Genomic DNA, 18,440 nt, shown 5'->3' with positions numbered 1-18,440 from the left:
GTGGTTTCTCAGAAAATAGGTACTATTTAAAGGACTAATGTGACTTTAGGGATATACAAGACCTGCAATATTAATTGGTTCATAGGTAACATTTACATTTAGAGTAATATCTGCAGTCAATACCAATAAAAAGTTTTTATTGACCACAGCATTCTTACTATAGTAGCCACTCAGACCATTTTAATCACAGTGACAAAAATATTTTCCTACAAAAATCAGTGGCTTCGTTTAACATTTGTAGTTTGACTAACTGAGAACCTATAAAAAACAAACAAAATAAATAATAATTTTAGTGCAAATTGATTTATTTCACTTAAAAAGACATAAAAAACGAAAATAAAATACACACGTCAATTCGACGACACTTCTTTCAACTCGTTTTTTTATTACCATAGTTGTACAATAAACACAGATTGAAAAGACTAAAAACAAATCTCAGTTTTTTTCTTTACATTCCCCCTTAGCTAATAAAGGTAATAAAGCATCCCAATCGTGGTTCTATCAATTTTGGTAACCTTTCGTAAGAGGATTCGCAAAATACTGCTTTTAAGTCGCATTAAATAGTACAACATATTTTTAGGATTTTGCCCAATAGATAAAACAAAAAGGGTTATTTTTTTTTTCAATCTGGGAAACATTTCTATGTCTCGTGTGACATTCATTATGAATTACTAATTGTTTATTAGCGCAGCGTTGACTACTATACTCTTTTAATTTTGCTCATGAGTCAATATTAATGATAAATAGAAAAAAATATATTGCAACTAGTCTTTTTTCAATTAAGCTTTCAAAATTTCTAGCAAAGTCTCTTAGAATTTTGATTAAGCTTCGAAAAAATTTCAGTAAGGATTCTAGAGCTATGCCGAAATGAATTGAGCTCATTTACCTTACAGTAATTACCCATGAATACTACTAAGAGGACTTTACCAATTAACTTATTTATAATTAAGAGTTAGTAATTAATCCATTAATTTTGCTTTAATAATAAATAATAATAAATTAAAAAACTATAATATTATAAAATGCAAAATAATAAAAATAATAAAAATATGAATGATAATAAAAAAATGAGTAAATTATATGATAATAATATGATGTTTTTAAAGATGATTAATTTAATACATAAATTACAAGTTAAAAGCTACTGTACACCCAAACAATTTTCAAATTCAAATTAAACTCTTCCGAAACGGCAAAAGTCAGGCCCGAGTACACGAACTGAACTTCATTCACATTATAATCGGACTAAAAGTGGTAATCATCCTTCTTTTCTTTGCTTCAAATTCATGCAATTCGGATCTGGAAATTAAAAAAAAGTCCACTTTTAAAAACTCTAGCTAAAATACAAGGACACCCACAAAAAAAAATTACATTTTCTGGAAAAATAGCACTTTTATCAAACCTCCCAATCCCCTTCCCTGGAAGAATCCTTTAAGAACCTTCGCTAATTTGGCCTATTTTACAATATGAAATGCATACTCTCGTCAAGCAAAAGCTACGGAGAACGTAAGGATACAAGAGACGTGGTCCTTATCAATTGGAATAACTGCCGGTTCTTCTTTTCTTCGGGGAAACGAAATCCTCATTTATTTGTCTGAAAATAACAATCAATTTAAACTTATAATTAGTACTAGAAAAAAACAATAAAACAAATATAAAATATAGAAACTACACAGTGCTTGATATTTTTGACGTGATACCTTAAATTAGATATTTCTTTCCAAGGCCACACTGGCTTTCTATGACGAGAAAAAGTAAACGTTCCAATAGGGATAAGTCCATTTATTAGACAGTGACAATAGATACAAAGTCTGTATATTTGGTCGAAATATCCAGACTTTAGTATCTGTTCTCACTGTCTAATAAATGGACGTATCTCCATTTGAAGGATTGTTTTTTGGCAATACTTCATGTAACTAAAACAAGCTTTAATTAATATTTACCAAGTCACTGCACGTTCATGGCAATGCCATCTAAGGTTTAAGTATCATTGTTGAGGCTGAGATTCGTAACTTAATGGCAAAGACTAACAGTTGTCGATATTAGTAGTGGCCGAAATTAAAATCTTAATGGCCAGGTTGTCAATCAAAGATTGGGGCCAAGTACTCAGGGGTCTTACCATTGTCATAGTTTATGTAGCCTACTAGAAGTGTTGGCAGTCTAATTATTTTTGCTTTTTGATTTTCACGATTCAATGTCGTAACACTGATGTAAACGTGATACCACCCTAAAAAATTATTAATTTTGAGACTACCAAAAGAATAGTCTTAGAAAAAAAAAGAATAACAGTTAATAAAAAAAAAGTTAAAGCAAAATACGAGCCATATTTTTTAATTAAGGTCAACATAAGTACACAACGAAAGATTATTTCAAAAAAGTAAATTTATTTTCAGAAACTACATACTTTACTCTATTTTTGGACATAGTTACCAAATTTTGAATCACTTATCATACCTCTCAACTAATTTTAAAGTCTAGTCTTTATAAGAAATTGCCGGTGGCCGACGTTTACCCCAAACTCCAGAAAATACCCCCCATGGAAAGTACCACCCCCGGTAAATATCCCCTCGTGGAAAATAAGGCTTTCCATATTTGAGAATTTTATTTGAGTTTTGTTTTTTAATTTCCGTGGGGGGAAGAAATTTTGGTACTTGTATATTGTGCGCCACTCGCTCAAGTTTACGCTGTGCAAAACTCGAAAGCAAACGGGTTTCTTTCAGCTTAGCGCGGGACAAGACAAAGATAAGTGATAGAGTATATGGGAAATATATAATTTGAGCTATATATTTGCACATAAGGGGGAGGGGGAAGTATTTGGGCAGTTTGAAGTCAGAAAACGATTCTTACTTCATATTTTGCAGAATTTATGTACCTAACACATTTTGCATGTAGACCCGCTACACTTTACCCCTCCCCCCTGTTGTGTAGATCTATAGTCCAAATTTGTTTCTAAAGTAGCGAAGAAACTAACGAAAAGAGAGTTTGTTATTAACACGATTCTTGACCTATTTCATAACGCGATTCTTGAGGACACCGGTTAGTTGGCTCTGACTAGTGATAGAATATAGTGTCTCACCATGGATTTTCAAATTAAGATTTGGGATTTGCCAAGGACCGAACAACAGTCAATTATATTTTTTCCAAGGGGTTGTTGCCCAAAACAAAACAGTACGTCAATGACGTCAATTGACACACCATGACTTTGCATTCTTACGAGAAGCAACATCTTTGGAAGTGTAACCTAACCTTCATTAGCATTAACCAAACTTCAATTCTCAAGCGTTTCTCGTATAATACATAAGTACCAAATAAAACAAAATATGATGAAAATATAATACTTAATTAACGAAATTGTGAAAACTACAACAAAGAATTATGGAAGGAGGGCCGCTCAGAGCACATAATATTAAGTACGTAATCTAAACTAGCTTAACTTAAATACCAACTAAATATTTAATTTAAATATAGCTACAATGTATTTCCCCAGCGATCCGAAGCTAATTGTCTGGTATTAACACCGTGAAAAACGGGTAATGTCTAATGTTCACCATACAAGTTCACGAGTCTCATTATATAACACACAAGTACCATTGATTTTTCCCCGGGCACCACCAACCCTAGGAACAGCTTTTAATGCATAGAACTTATGATATTACTTACAAAACATTTACGTCTTATATTCATATAAGCCCGGCTAGCTCAGTCGGTAGAGCATGAGACTCTTAATCTCAGGGTCGTGGGTTCGAGCCCCACGTTGGGCGTTTTTTTCCAGCTGAAGTTTCCATATGGAAGTTTTTACTCTTCCCTTTAAACTTAAATCAGGAAAGGATAAGTGAATGACAATTGGTTAAAACAGGTAAATTAGACCATGAATATAGGAAGTTCGTATAAAATTGGTCAATCGATTACTTAAATCTTACTTTTACAGTTTGTCCGCTCGTAGAGTCAAAAAGAATAAGAATATTCCAAAAAATCCAATACGATAATGCTTGAATATGCTAAAAAACGTTGACACACCTATGTTTGTGGAAGAAAAGGAGATCCACAGGAAAGGGAAGGGGTATTACCTCCCCCCTCCAAAGATAGTACATATTGTAACGTTCGGTGAAAATATTGTGCTGCTGTGACTAAATTTTATCTTTTTACATACATTATATTGTTTATATCTGTATTTCTATATTCTTTTTTTTTTACATTAAAATACAGTTTCACAGACACAAAATTCCAGTTCATCTTATGAGACTTTTCTGTTGTGCAATCAGAAAGTTTTCAAAACACAAAACCTTAATCAAACAGTTCGTGGTAACGAACTGTAAAGGAGCGACCCGGCTCAATAGTAAACGAAACTCTAAAAAACGGAATTTTGATACCAAAAGATAGATCAAAAGAATTGGATTTTCATGCTGATTTTAAATATACAAGTTTCATCAAATTTAGTCATTGTAATCAAAAGTTACGAGCCTGAGAAAATTTTCCTTATTTTGGAAAAGAGGGGGAAACACCCCCTAAAAGTCATAGAATCTTAACGAAAATCAGCATTCAGCGTATCAGAAAACCCTATTGAAAAAATTTCAAGCTCCTATCTACAAGAATGTGGAATTTCGTATTTTTTGCCAGAAGACACATCACGGGTGCGTGTTTTTTTTTCAGGGGTTATCGTATCGACCAAGTGGTCCTAGAATGTCGCAACAGGGCTCATTCTAACGGAAATGAAAAGTTCTAGTGTCCTTTTTAAGTGACCAAAAAATTGGAGGGCACCTAGGCCCCCTCCCACGCTCATTTTTTCTCAAAGTCAGCGGTTCAAAATTTTGAGACATCCATTTTGTTCAGCATAGTCGAAAACTATAATAACTATGTCTTTGGGGATGACTTACTCCCACAAAGTCCCCGGGGGAGGGGCTGCAAGTTACAAACTTTGACCAGTGTTTACATACAGTAATGGTTATTGGGAAGTGTACGGACGTTTTCAGGGGGATTTTTTTTTTTTGGGGGGGGGGGGGGTTGAGGGGAAGGGGCTATGTGGGAGGATCTTTTCTTGGAAGAATATGTCATGGGGGAAGAGAAATTCAATGAAAAGGGCGCAGGATTTCTAGCATTACTGTAAAAAAGAAAGAAAAAATAAACCTGAAAAAGTTTTTTCAATTGAAAGTAAGGAGTAGCATTAAAACTTAAAACGAACAGAGATTATTACGCATCTGAGGGTCTCTTCTCCTCCTAAATACCTCGGTCTTTATGCTAAAGTATTTTTAGTAAATTCGACTATTTATTCTACGGCCTTTTTGATTCAGGGGTCATTCTTAAAGAATTGGGACAAAACTTAAGCTTTAATGTAAAGAGCGGGGTATTAACGAGGGGCAAACCCCTTCATATATATAATAAAAATATAAGAATATAGAAGTTTGTTACATAAGTTAATTCATAAGTTACGTATATTTTTTACTAATAAAAACGTTCGTTAAAAATTAAAAGTTCTAGTTGCCTTTTTAAGTAACCGAAAAATTGGAGGGCAACTAGGCCTCCTTCCCCGCCCCTTATTTCTCAAAATCGTCTGATCAAAACTAAGAGAAAGCCATTTAGCCAAAAAAAGAATTATTCTGCAAATTTCATTATAATAATTTATGTGCGGAGAGCCAAAATCAAACATGCATTAATTCAAAAACGTTCAGAAATTAAATAAAAAAACTAGTTTTTTTTAACTGAAAGTAAGGAGCGACATTAAAACTTAGACGAACAGAAATTACTCCGTGTATGAAAGGGGTTGTTCCCTTCTCAACGCCTCGCTCTTTACTCTAAAGTTTTTTACTGTTTAATAAAGTAGAATTGAGAGAGAGAGTCAAACTTTAGCGTAAAAAGCGGGGCGTTGAGAAGGGAACAGCCTTTCATACACGGAGTAATTTCTGTTCGTTTTAAGTTTCAATGTCGCTCCTTACTTTCAGTTAAAAAAATTGTTTTTTTATTTAATCTAACATTTCGAATCAAAAGAAAATTTACGCCCCTCCCCGAAAACCCGTAATCGTCGAGAAAATTTGGCGTTATAATTTTAAATAGCTATTATCCCCAGGAATCCTGTACTAGTACAGCGGATTGTTCTCTACTTCGCAGTATATTTTTGATCCCAGCTGCTGCAATTTGGAGGACAAGCTTGTTACATGTCAGTGTAAAACAGACCCCGATACTGAAACGTTGACAAGTATCGACTTCCTATGTATCATCAATAGTTCTGGTGGATCTTAATAATTTTATCCCGATTATTCCCAAGACTAACGGGCCCATTTGATATTTTTATTGTCATGAAGAGCATATATCGTGGCTGTAAAACTCACATTAAAACTGACTTGTTTGTCACTTTAATATAGTAATTTGTTTTTAATTGCTTAGGCACAAAAGTTTTATTTATTTTTCGTTCCAATTAGAAATGCGGGGAAGGCTTCATTTTCAAGCAGGAATGTAAACTAATTTGTTGTTATATGCGTTAACAGTAAACTGAGGAAGCCAGGACCCTCATGAAACAGTGAAAGAAAAGTAAAAGACATAAAAAATAAATCATAAAAATGGTATTAATGGGGACGAGCCTGTAGCTCTTCTTCTAAAAGACCAAAAAGGAAAAATGAGGATAATTTTCTAAAGTTCAAAAAACAAAATGTTAAAACTTATTATTTGTTATTCCCCTTCGTTGTTATTATCATTGCTTCTTCATATAACACTGTTTGAGCCCATTTTGATATTGTCTTCCGTTTAAAGAGGATGGGTAACTTATAAGAGCTGGAACTGGAGCTAGTGTCGACAGAAAAGCTATCAACGACACCTAGCGAATGGCGACACTTATGCATTTTTTCAACGCAATAATAAGAATAATTAAATTAATTCGTGTAATTGGTAAAATTAGGGTAGTTACAAGTGTCTGATCTCAGTTCTTTACCGAAAAACCATTACAAAACTTGAAAAAATGACAAGTGTCGCCAAACATTAGATGGAATTTTGATGTGTTTTTTACTCTTCCTACTAGGTCCTTACTCTTCCACCAGTTCCTACTCTTATAAGTTACCCGCACTGTTTGTTCTGTTTTGTAAAAGGTTGCACTGATTGATTGCTTATTTTTTAGTCACATAAACTATCCTGTAGAGATTAAAGTTTAGAAATAAAACGTCCTTGCAAATTACTTGGAACCATTGATTCATTTGACTGTTCCTCCCTGAACACTTTCCATAATGGACTTTGTTTATTGACATAGGTATTTTGTAAACCACACGGGCCTGCCATAAAAAAAAAAAAACAAAAGAAATTTATATAGAAAAACTATGTAAAAGATAAACGAGAATAGAATTTCACAAGGCCAACGAAATTACTGAACGAAACAAAACAGATATTTCCCAAAACCGCCTCTCTTCTTCAGCGCTATAGTGCGGAATATTTTTGATGGTTCTCCGCGTTGGTTGACATTTCAATTTTTCAGTTTTTATAATTTTGGCTTTTTTTGCTGCTTTGCGTTTGCTTTTCGTGCTATTTGTTTTTATCCGGTTTGATTCCAGTTTCAAAAAATGTGAGCATGTTTCCTTCTAACTTTCTCCTACAGCGCTAAAAAAGGGAAGTGGTTGTCTTTTCGAAATATCCATTTTATATCGTCCAGTATTTTTAATGGCCTTATGAAACCCTATACTCGTTTTTCTTTTCTTTTGGTATTTTATTCTTTTTTATTTACATTTTCTGATCAAGAAAACACAAACCCTAAAACGCTACCAAGGATATTTTTAATTAACGTGTACTTATTAGTCAGTTGTTTCAGCACTGGAGCTTGATAATTATTCATTTCCAGATTATTACCCGCCACTAAGCACTTTTAAAAATTAAAAATTAATTAAAAAAAGAATTCTAATCATTATATAAAAAAATACAACAAAAAAAAAAAAAAACAGCAACGACAGTGAGGCTCTTTCAATGCCTCGCTTATATACTAATCAAATGAAGAAACACACCTTTCAAAGCTGAGATGCACTTTGTGAAATCAGAATCTGTCAATGCTTGTTCTTGACTGGCAGGTCAAGGATTATCAGACACCAATTAGCGTATATCAACGTTGGAATGATACGACATAGTTTCTAATTTTTATAAAATAACAATGATATTAGGTAATATCACCACCTTTCAGTCTGATAGCATGTCAATCTCATCTGATCCCTGTTTCTATATTTTCCATTAATTACGCTTATGATCAGTTACCTTTACATTTTTCTGGTGTTTTAACAAATTTAATATTTCATAATTACTATACAATCTGGCATTGAGGTTTTTCACATGAAAGTTGCCCGACACCAAGAGCAGGGTATTTTCCTGCTCTTGGTAATATTTCATAATTACCATACAATCTGGCATACAGGTTTCTCGCATGAAAGTTGCCCGACATCATGAGCAGGGTTCAGCATTCGACATAATAGGCTACAATTTTATAGGTCCATTCCAATTACTATAAATATCTGCGATGACTAACATCAATTCTAATGTTGACTAAATAAATATCTTACGCAAGTAGGTTAGTGCTCAATGCCTTGCTTATATACTAATCAAATGAAGAAAAACCACCTTTCAAAGCTGAGATACACTTTCTGAAATCAGAGTCTGAAATGCACTGAACTGAGAGTAGAAACTATGATTCGCAGAAAGCTAAATTCAAGTTTAGGACAGAGCAGAGACATTCCTAGGGTTGCTGGTGCCTCAGGTGAGATTAATTACAGTGCCCCCCCCCCCTTCTTGACTCAATATACAATAAAAAAATGAATCAAAGTAAAAAATTTGATCAAAGTGGGCAACCCCTCAGCCCCCGCCCGCTACGGTGTCTGAGGAAGCTACCCCAGTCACCACCCTTTGAACGGGTCCAGGTCAAGGCTGTATAAAAACCGAGTCTTGCAAGATTTGCAAGTGGGTCATATAGTGTTGAATATACTACACCAAATTTTTAACTTTAAATTGATGTTAGTTTAACAAATGAAAAAAAAAGCTGGCAACCATATAACCCATAATAATTTTACCCAGAGCAGAGTAAAAAGTTTTCATGCTTATGCATTCGTTAAATGTCTCAGAGACTTAAAAAAGCAGCCGGCAGTGTGCTGCGGCACTGAGTTTAGGAATCATTGAGATTTAGATTTAGGGAATTAACGATACTCTTTATTTTAGCGGATAAAAACACGGGAGCAGCTTTTGGCAAATTCCTAAATTTTGAGGTCAACACTGGCCAAGCAATTTTGACATGTTCCATAAACATGTCAAATTGTTAGTTGGCATGTTTCAATGTTAAGGCCTCCTGGGCCCATTAAAAAAAGAAACAAGGTCCTTGCCGCGTTTCGTACGGTAAGATTGTTTCCAATCATGCACGTTTCAACAGAAGAGGACTGGCACGACTATATTCCGGTTACTGCCCTCCCCCCTTGCAGCAATTGCTTTTCCCAGCAGTCAACAAGGACGAGAAGCTACTTAGGATAGGTTACTTTAGATACTGTAAGTAGCTAATCTACCTCCCTCGGTTATTCCACGATTATACCACAGCAGGCAAATTGTCAGGAAGTGTTTGCTGCCAGATACCCGACACATGTAGCTGAACTCGCGTTTACCTTAGCACGTAAAACACAAAACTATTTGGGTCGATGCGACTCATTTGAAACCTTTTCTGTTTATACGTGATGTTCGCCGTCCATTGTGTTTTTTTGTTGTTATTTCCTATTTTCTTTTAGCATTGTTACTTTTTTTTATACTGTACTCCACATTTACTTTGTTGTATTTGTGGGTAAAAATTAAAAAACATTTCTTATAGTAATTATATGTGTGGCTGTTTCTAATGACCTTTTTGTGAAATTAATGTATACACCTGGGAAATTTTAATCTTACCACATGAAAAAAAAGAAAAGATTCGATGAATACAAAATGAAGAAAAAAGAAGGCTGAATTTTATTAAAAACCGAAGAAAAGTTTTTATAAATTATAAATGATAATTAAAATGAGCTAAATATAGGCTGAATGTACTTACTCATTGTTGCTTGTCTCTCCATTTTGGCTATCTATGTTCTCCTAAAAGAAAAGAGCAAATTAATTGGCAAAGCTCATTTAACATCAATTTCACAAAATAGTACTAAATAAAACATTTTGCAAGTTCAAAATCAGGACTGGGTAGGAAGGAGTAAAGGAGTAAGGTGCTTAACAAGTCAATAAGTATAGAGGTATGCTAGGTTCTGTAAGGAACTGAATTTAGCTTCGGCAGCCAGATATACCCTCATCCCACAAAAATAAAGTATTCTTGAGAACAAATTATCGGTTCATTTTGGTTTCAGATCAGAACTGAAAAGTCTGTTCTTGGGGCCGAAAAAACTGTTTTTTAATGCGAAGAAACATTGGTGAAAATTGACTTTTTTTTTTTAATTTACTTGAGCTGATGTGCTCTAGGTTTAGCCACAGCTAGATCTAACGTTATCCGAAAAAAGAGTGATCCTAAGGGCAAAAATTAGGTTCATTTCTGATTCAAACAGGACTGGAAAAATACGCTCTTCTAGCCGACAAAATTGAATTTCAATACAAAAAAAGAACTTTCTGTTATATACTGGTGAAATATAATTCTGGTATTATTTTATTTTCAATATTTAAAATCAAATATATAATGCTTTAGTAACATTATTAGCCATTAGATTTATTGTTCGATAAGATCTTTCGCCCATAGAAAAGACGAAATATTCGTTTGCCATATAGTTGGCAAATGAGATGCCAACTAGATGGTATTCGCCATTTATGGTGCGATACAGATAATTTCATATTTTGTATTGTATTTGTCACTACAGGTTACTTTTCTGTGTTGTTTTTCCTCTCGATGTTCGAGAATAATAGCCTTTATAATCACCTTCAATTATTTAATCTTTCAAATATATTTAATATTTTTATATAAACAAGTTGCCTTATGTATATTTCTCTGCCAATAAATAAATTATATACCGCAGTCTATTTAATTTCGACCACTATATACATGTACTTGTCATCACTCTGTGAAATCGTACGTCAACTTTTAAATTTAGTTTAATTAAAACATGTGATATGTTTTCGAGTATGGTAGGTAATTTTTTTTCTTGTGTCTTGAAACGTAAGATATACTTATTTTATTTTGTTCTTTTCATTGTTACTGCATTGGCTAAATGGATAATTAATTTTGGACAAGGATATTACCTTTATTAAATAAAGAAACAAGTTTTTTTTTAAAAAGTAAGGAGCGACATGAAAACATACAACGAACAGAAATTATTCCGTATATGAAAGGGAATGTCCCTTCCTGAGCGCCCCACTCTTTACGCTAGTTTTTTTTATTGTTTTAAAAAGCATAGTTGTGAGAAAGAGTCATACTTTAGCGTAGAGACCGGGGCGTTAAGGAAGGGGCATTATCTTTCATATACGGAATAATTTCTGTTCGTTTTAAATTTTAATGTCACTCCATACTTTCAGTTAAAAAAATTTTTTTTTTTAATTTCTGAACGTGTTTGAATTAATGCAGGTATTGATTTTAGATCACCGTGCATGAATAATTAAAACAAAATTTGCATATTAACTTTACTCTTTTTTAGGCTAAATGGCTTTCTCAAAATTTTGATCGGACGATTTTGAGGAAAAAGGGGTGGTGGAGGGGGCCTAGTTGCCCTCCAATTTTTTGGTTACTTAAAAAGGCCACTAGAACTTTTAACGTTATTTACGAACGTTTTTATTAGTATTAAATATACGTAACTTACAAATTAACTTACGTAACGAACTTCTATATTCGTATATTTTTAGTATGTATTTGGACGGGGGGAGGGTATTTCCTCGTCAACACCTCGCTCTTTACACTGAAGTTCGAATTTTGTTCCAATTCTTTGAGAATGACCCCAGAACCACAAAGGCCGTTTAATTAGAATAAATACCTCTTTTGAAATTACTAAAAATACTTTATCGTAAAGAACTAGGTATTGAGGAGGGGACGAACCCCCTCAAATACGTAATGATTTTGTTTGTTTTAAGTTCTAATGCTGCTCCTTATTTTCAGTTGAAAAAACTTGTTTTTTTTTCATTTAATTTCTCAATGTTTTTGAATTAATGAAGATTTGATTTTGGCTCATCGTATATGGATAATTACAACGAAATTTGAATATTAATTTATTTTTTTTGGTTAAATAGCTTACTCAAAGTTTTGATCGGACGATTTTGAGAAAAAACGGGCGGCGGAGGGGGCCTAGTAGCCGTCCAACTTTTATGTTTACTTAAAAAGACCACTAACTTTTAATTTTATTTATGAATGTTTTTGTTAGCGATAAATATACGTAACTTATAAATTAACTTAAGGAACGAACTTCTATATTCGTATATTTTTATTACGTATATGAGGGGGTTCGCCCTCTCGTCAATACCTCCCTCTTTACACTATAGTTCAGATTTTGCTCCACATCTTTAAGAATGACCCCTGAACCACAAAGGCCGTTCAATTAGAATAAATACCTCTTTTAAAATTAATAAAAATACTTATTGCGAGAGATTAGGAAAACTTATTGTGAGGGAAAGAGCGAGGTATTAAGGAGGGGACGAACTCCGCCATATATGTAAAAATTTCTGTTCGTTTTAAGTTTTAGTGTTGCTACTTACTTTCAGTTGAAAAAAAACTTTTTTTTATTTGATTTCACCTTGTTGTTTTAAATAATGCTGGAAAATCCAGCGCCCCCTTCATGGAAATTCTCTTCCCCCATAATAAATTCCTCCATGGAAAGATCCTCTCACATAACAAAAAAAACGGTTTTTTAGAGTTTCGTTTACTATTGAGCAGGGTCCCTCCTTACTGCAGTTCCTTACCACGAACTGTTTGATATCACCCAGTGTTTCCACGTATTTAACTGAATTTCCTTCTATATTCGTATATTTTTATTACGTATATGAGGGGGTTCGCCCTCTCGTCAATACCCCCCTCTTTACACTAAAGTTCAAATTTTACTCCAAATCTTTAAGAATGACCCCTGAACCACAAAGGCCGTTTAATTAGAATAAATACCTCTTTTAAAATTACCAAAAACACTTATTGCGAGATATTAGCAAAACTTATTGTGAGGGAAAGAGCGAGGTATTGAGGAGGGGACGAACCACATCATATATATAATAATTTCTGTTCGTTTTAAGTTTTAATTTTGCTACTTATTTTCAGTTGAAAAAAACTTTTTTTAATTTAATTTCACCTTGTTGTTTTAAATAATGCTGGAAAATACAGCGCCCCCTTCATGAAAATTCTCTTCCCCCCATGATAAATTCCTCCATGGAAAGATCCTCTCACGTAACAAAAAAAATCTGTTTTTTAGAGTTTCGGTTACTATTGAGCCGGATCCCTCCTTACTACAGTTCCTTACCACGAACTGTTTGATATCACCCAGTGTTTCCACGCATTTAACTGAATTTCCTTCTAATACACTAGTCTAACGTGGATATAAATGAAAACATAGACTTTAAAATATAAGATACAGACTAGCAGTTTTCAAAGTTTTTATCATGACCTGTTCCCCGAAACTTGATTATCAATAGAAATTGCGCCTAGTAAAGTAGAATATATAAATCTATATTACGGAGATATATCATTTTAAAACTCTTTTTTATTCATTTGATTTTACAGAAAATATTGTGTATGTTTTCTTATTTTGAACCAGTAGTTCCAAACCGATTCCAGGCCATGCCCCACCTAGGCATTTCTAAAATCCTAGATCTCTCGTGATATTCAAATTTTTTATTCAAAATTTTACATGTATTCACCTTAATGAAACTTATAGGGTCATTAACTTGATATCTAATGAAAATGATTTTCTGAATGCAACACCTTATGTACAATGCATAGCGTCATAGCAATACTATTGTGGATCTTTTTTGCTTTTTAAATGCATTTGAATGTGACGTCATTCACATGAAAAATGTTTTTTTTTTCAAAATTAAGGCTATAATGCGTAGTTAATCAAAGGGTGCACGTCCAGTCCATGACCCACCAAAACATTGCCGCAACCCACCAGTACCCACATTGAGACACAGAGGGAGGGATCCACTGACAATTCCTTACGACAGCTTCGCGGACCTCCGGGGTTCTTTGAACCCTAAAATAAAAATCACTGATAGAGACAATAGGTAAACTTTCGAAATGTGTGTCATAACTTGAAGCATTCCAAATTATAAACAACGGTGACTGGATTTCTAAAGTTCATACAATGGTTTATTAGTTCGTATATTAACTAGGCCAGAACTAAACAACTTCTATCCGAGGCGAAACAGATTTTACCATGTGCTGTGTATTGAGCTGTTCATGGAATGACTAATATCTTAAATATAGCAATAATTGCAAAATACAAGCTTTATTTAATATTTTATTGTAACTAAGACAATGTCTGCATGAAAGATTAAACTAATATATGACACTGATTATTCAATTATATCAAGTACTAGCTGTTGGGGTGGCGCTTCGCGCCACCCCAACAACTAGTTGGTGGGGGTGCTTCGCGCCCCCCCCCCAGCCCCCCGCGCGCGTAAGTCGTTACGCGCCATATTAGTTACGCGCCATTGCAGTTGTGTCCCTGTGTCCCACCTGTGAATATATATATATATATATATATATATATATATATGTTTTTAACTACGTAAAACTTGCGAATATACAACATTCTTCGCTGTCCCATTGTCTGTACATATAAATAGATTGTCAGGTTTACCGACTCTTGAACATGCAACATATAATTGTCCATGGGAAAAACAATCCGTATTCAGATCTATACCTCATTATTCTAATGATTGTCCTTGAGCTTTGTTGATGGTGATTGCTAATCAAACATTCCCTGTGTCCCCATCGTCATTTATATATCCCCCTGTGCCCCCCGGCGTCCCCGTTGTAGTTGTGTCCCTGTGTCCCAGTCGTCATTTATAGTCGACAAAAATGACGTCAGTTGACACACAAACATGACGTCAGTCGACACACACGTCCCAGTCGTCATTTGTGTCCCGGTGTCCCAGTCTGTAATTTCTCTTTGAGAGTCCCGGTCGTCATTTATATTCCCTTTTTTTTTTTTTTTTTTTAATTTTCTTTTTCTCCTTTATTTTTCAGTTTTTTTCTTTTTTTAGTTTTTTTTTTCTTTTTCAGTTTTTAGTTTTTTTTTCTTTTTAGTTTTTTTTGCTGTTTTTACCCTTTTTTAGTTTTTTTTTCTTTTTTAGTTTAGTTTTTTACATTTTTTTAGTTTTTTAACTTTTTTAGTTTTTTTAGTAGTTTTTACCTGTTTTTAGTTTTTTTCTTTTTTAGTTTTTTTTTCTTCTTTTGTATTAATGCTAAAGCCAAGGTTCGAACCTGGAACCTCTCGGACCTAGAACCTGGAACATAACGCTTTACCAACTCAGCTACTTCGGCTTGAATACATTTACCTTTTTTATTTTTTTTTGTTTTTTTTTTTCATTTTCTTTTTCTCCTTTATTTGTCAAGTTTTTTTCCTTTTTTAGTTATAATGTGAGTTGTTCTTACTTATTTACTTGTTTCTTCTTACTTTTTTCTTTTCGTGTGTTTAATTGTCGTTTTTTTGTGTTGTTTTTAGTTATTTTTAACAAACAACTTTTTTCTCTTACTTAAACTGTTTTTTTCGCTTTCTTTTCGAATGAGAAAGGCTCCCGGATGTGGGGCCGAAATACTTGGAGCTTTTTCTTTAATCAAAATGTTCTTTTTTGTTCAGTGCTTTGTTGAATTTACAACCCATTTTTCTTACTTAATTTTTCGTAAATGGAAAAGCAGTGTGGCCTAAGAAATTATATACAATCCAAATCTCCGTTCCTCGCACTGTTTTTAATTGTTTTAATATGCTTTATTATCAACGAAAAAATTATTCTACTGTACCAGCTTAATTTTTTTTAGTTAATGTAATTAACTCTTATAATCAATAAAGGTTAAATTTCTCAGATTGTAGGCTATAATAACACTATTTCGCAATTCTATTATAGCGGCCTAAACGACAACTTATTTTTGGAGAAGTGATTCCCTATCATTACTATTACTTAACGTGATTCTCTTTTCTTTTGTAAATATTTTTTGGCACGCATCAATTCTTTAGAAGAACCCAAATTTTAATACGTATTTCCTTATTTGTGTAGGCCTATTTCTTTGTTTAGGGAGGCAAATAGATCATTCCAGAATAGGTTTTACCTTGAAAGGTGATGCTCTCAAATGCATCTCAGCCACCTTTAAAATTTAAAGTATAGAATAAGGCCGTTCGCTAACACGAATCACTAACTGAAAAAAAGGATAAGCACGAGTTTTAATTTTAATGCACCCACCATCCAGGACTTGGGACTTAAACTGGATTTAGGATTCAAGAACTGGAATGGTCTAAGTCAATTGGTTTCTACAAGTAAATTTAAGTATTCAAATAAAAAAGTTTATTATTATTGTAAGTAACAATCCTTATTTCTAGAGATATCCCCGAGTACAAGCTAGAATTCAGTAAAGTGCTTTGACGCACTAAAACACGAAATAAAAGTGAACAGGGTCAGATTAGGTTCTGAGAGTTTAAATCATATGATATCTTGAAAAAAAAACATAGAGGTTCCGAATTTTGAAGAAGACGTCTTCAGGTATCTACAAAATAATTTGTCTTGGAGGGAGAGGGGACATTTCCAGAGGGAGGGGAAGCACTGCTTAGCCAGGAAACAAAAGTAGACGAACGAATTAAACAGAAAAAAATAAGAAATCGTCCGAGCAACTGTTAAGAGTCTCAATATTTCTGAGGGAGCACCAAAAGCAAAGCGTATTTCAAACTTGATTTGGCCAGAAGGGTGTTTAACAAAGTTTATTTGGAGCAATAATTAATGTTTGGCATGAACAGGATTTTATCATTGGCTTCTCTGAAGTCACTGAATAAAATGTGTTAAAGTATTTAATGAAAAAGTTTTATTGTTATTATTAAAGACAATTTCTAATTCTTATTTGTGTCCCTGAGAATGAGCCATAATTCAAAGAAATGCATTTGACAATAAAACAAAAAAATAAAAGTGGCCTTGGTCAGGTTGTTCTCTGAAAGTTTAAAATGTTTCCCTGTCCACTGCCATGTATATATAAAATAATTTCGTTATGGATGGATATTTCCGTGAGGGGGGGGGGGGAGTTTCTCCTATTCTAAAATCAAAAAAGGGGATCCATCAAACCAAGAAAGTAAGATATCATCGGAATGCCTTTTGGCTATAAATGATGACGATACTGTGCGCTAGAAGCCTAAGAAAATGAGGATAAACATAAAATATAAAACAAACCATAAAAATAAAATAAGTGAACTTGGTCAGATTGGTCTCTAATAGTCTCGATTACACGATACTATGGAAAAAACACGAGGTCTAAATTCTGAAGAAGACAGATTCACAGTCAGGTACGTGAAAAAACATTTAGTTTTGGGAGACGGGGGGGGGGGGAGGATTATTTCTGAGTGCAATAGGTTAGATGTGTTTCTAAAAGCCCCAAATATAAGAGGCATAAAATTACCTTATTCAATGTTACGTGTCCAAAAGAATTTCCACACTTCATAATGACAGAACATTTACACTTCTCATCACAGGGCCGTTTCTCTTTAACGCAGAGGCAGTTGGCACAAGCGCCAGAAGTGCATCGACAGTTGCTAAGACTCTGACGCTTTTTCGGCTTCGAAACGCCCACTGATGCTTCCATACTACCCTCTCCAGAATCTTCAAATTTAATTGTCGCTTTGATACTAGTACTATTGTCTGTCCGGAACTAAAAATCAAAATGATAATGAAATTTCAAAAAACACAGAAAAGAAAGAGAAGCAGCGAAGTAAAGATGGCATTGCTGACATGTTTAGATGTACTAGTCAATAGTTGAATTAGCTACATGCAGTGATTTCAATTGGAGGGGCGGACATTCGACCCTCTTGTATTTGAAAAACAACCTTTTCGGACGGAGGGAGGTATTTTAAATTAAGAATGCCTCTTTTTTGGTGTTGTTGTATATTTGTTAAAATTGAGAAAAACGATCAAATTTGCACACCTCTTTATTTTGAGAAATGAATTTTGTCCTGCCCCCCCCCCCCCCCCAGGATTTTCAGAACGCAGGCAACATAAATCGACACCGGTAAAACTATACCTTTTACACTTCAGAAATTACGACGAGTGTTCTTCTGATATTCAAACATTTAACCATGACCATCGTTACAATGCATAATCTCATAGACTATTTTACCTTTTCTGTGAATTTTTTCGAGAAAAAACAAAGGTAGAATCCCTATAATTATACTGGATTATAAATTTACAAAAGAGACCCATTCCACATCAGTCATTCATTTTCATCTCATTCTTCTCATCCTTCAATTTAACTTAGATGGCACCTGTGTCTCTCAGCCTATAAAACAGTCATTAGAAAATTGAGGTCGCACTAGAATGTGGGA

The 18,440-nt window shown here is 33.9% G+C and overlaps 1 protein-coding gene and 1 non-coding gene across 6 annotated transcripts in view; one reads left to right on the top strand and one right to left on the bottom strand.

Annotated features, from left to right (window-relative positions):
* Positions 1-287: 287 nt before the first annotated feature.
* The window catches only part of LOC136037885 (chromosome-associated kinesin KIF4A-like), a 91,676-nt gene continuing 73,523 nt past the window's right edge, over positions 288-18,440 (bottom strand). For 2 of the 5 annotated variants that reach the window (XM_065720743.1, XM_065720754.1), the window contains 3 exons: positions 17,522-17,770; positions 10,016-10,056; positions 288-1,299 (listed from right to left, as the gene is read on the bottom strand). In XM_065720743.1, coding sequence (XP_065576815.1) covers positions 1,230-1,299; positions 10,016-10,056; positions 17,522-17,770 — 360 coding nt within the window. In that variant the 3' untranslated portion in view covers positions 288-1,229. Of the gene's footprint in view, positions 1,595-10,015; positions 10,057-17,521; positions 17,771-18,440 lie in introns of all 5 variants that reach the window. The other 3 variants (XM_065720749.1, XM_065720768.1, XM_065720762.1) reach the window with 3 other exon arrangements.
* On the top strand, positions 3,689-3,761 carry Trnak-cuu (transfer RNA lysine (anticodon CUU)). The gene has a single exon. It is a non-coding gene; the product is annotated as a tRNA-Lys (tRNA).

The sequence above is a fragment of the Artemia franciscana genome, chromosome 2 (genome assembly GCF_032884065.1).
Source record: "Artemia franciscana chromosome 2, ASM3288406v1, whole genome shotgun sequence".
Taxonomy (NCBI): domain Eukaryota; kingdom Metazoa; phylum Arthropoda; class Branchiopoda; order Anostraca; family Artemiidae; genus Artemia; species Artemia franciscana.
Note: the sequence above shows the minus strand (reverse complement) of the source record. Positions and strands in the feature narration are given on the sequence as shown.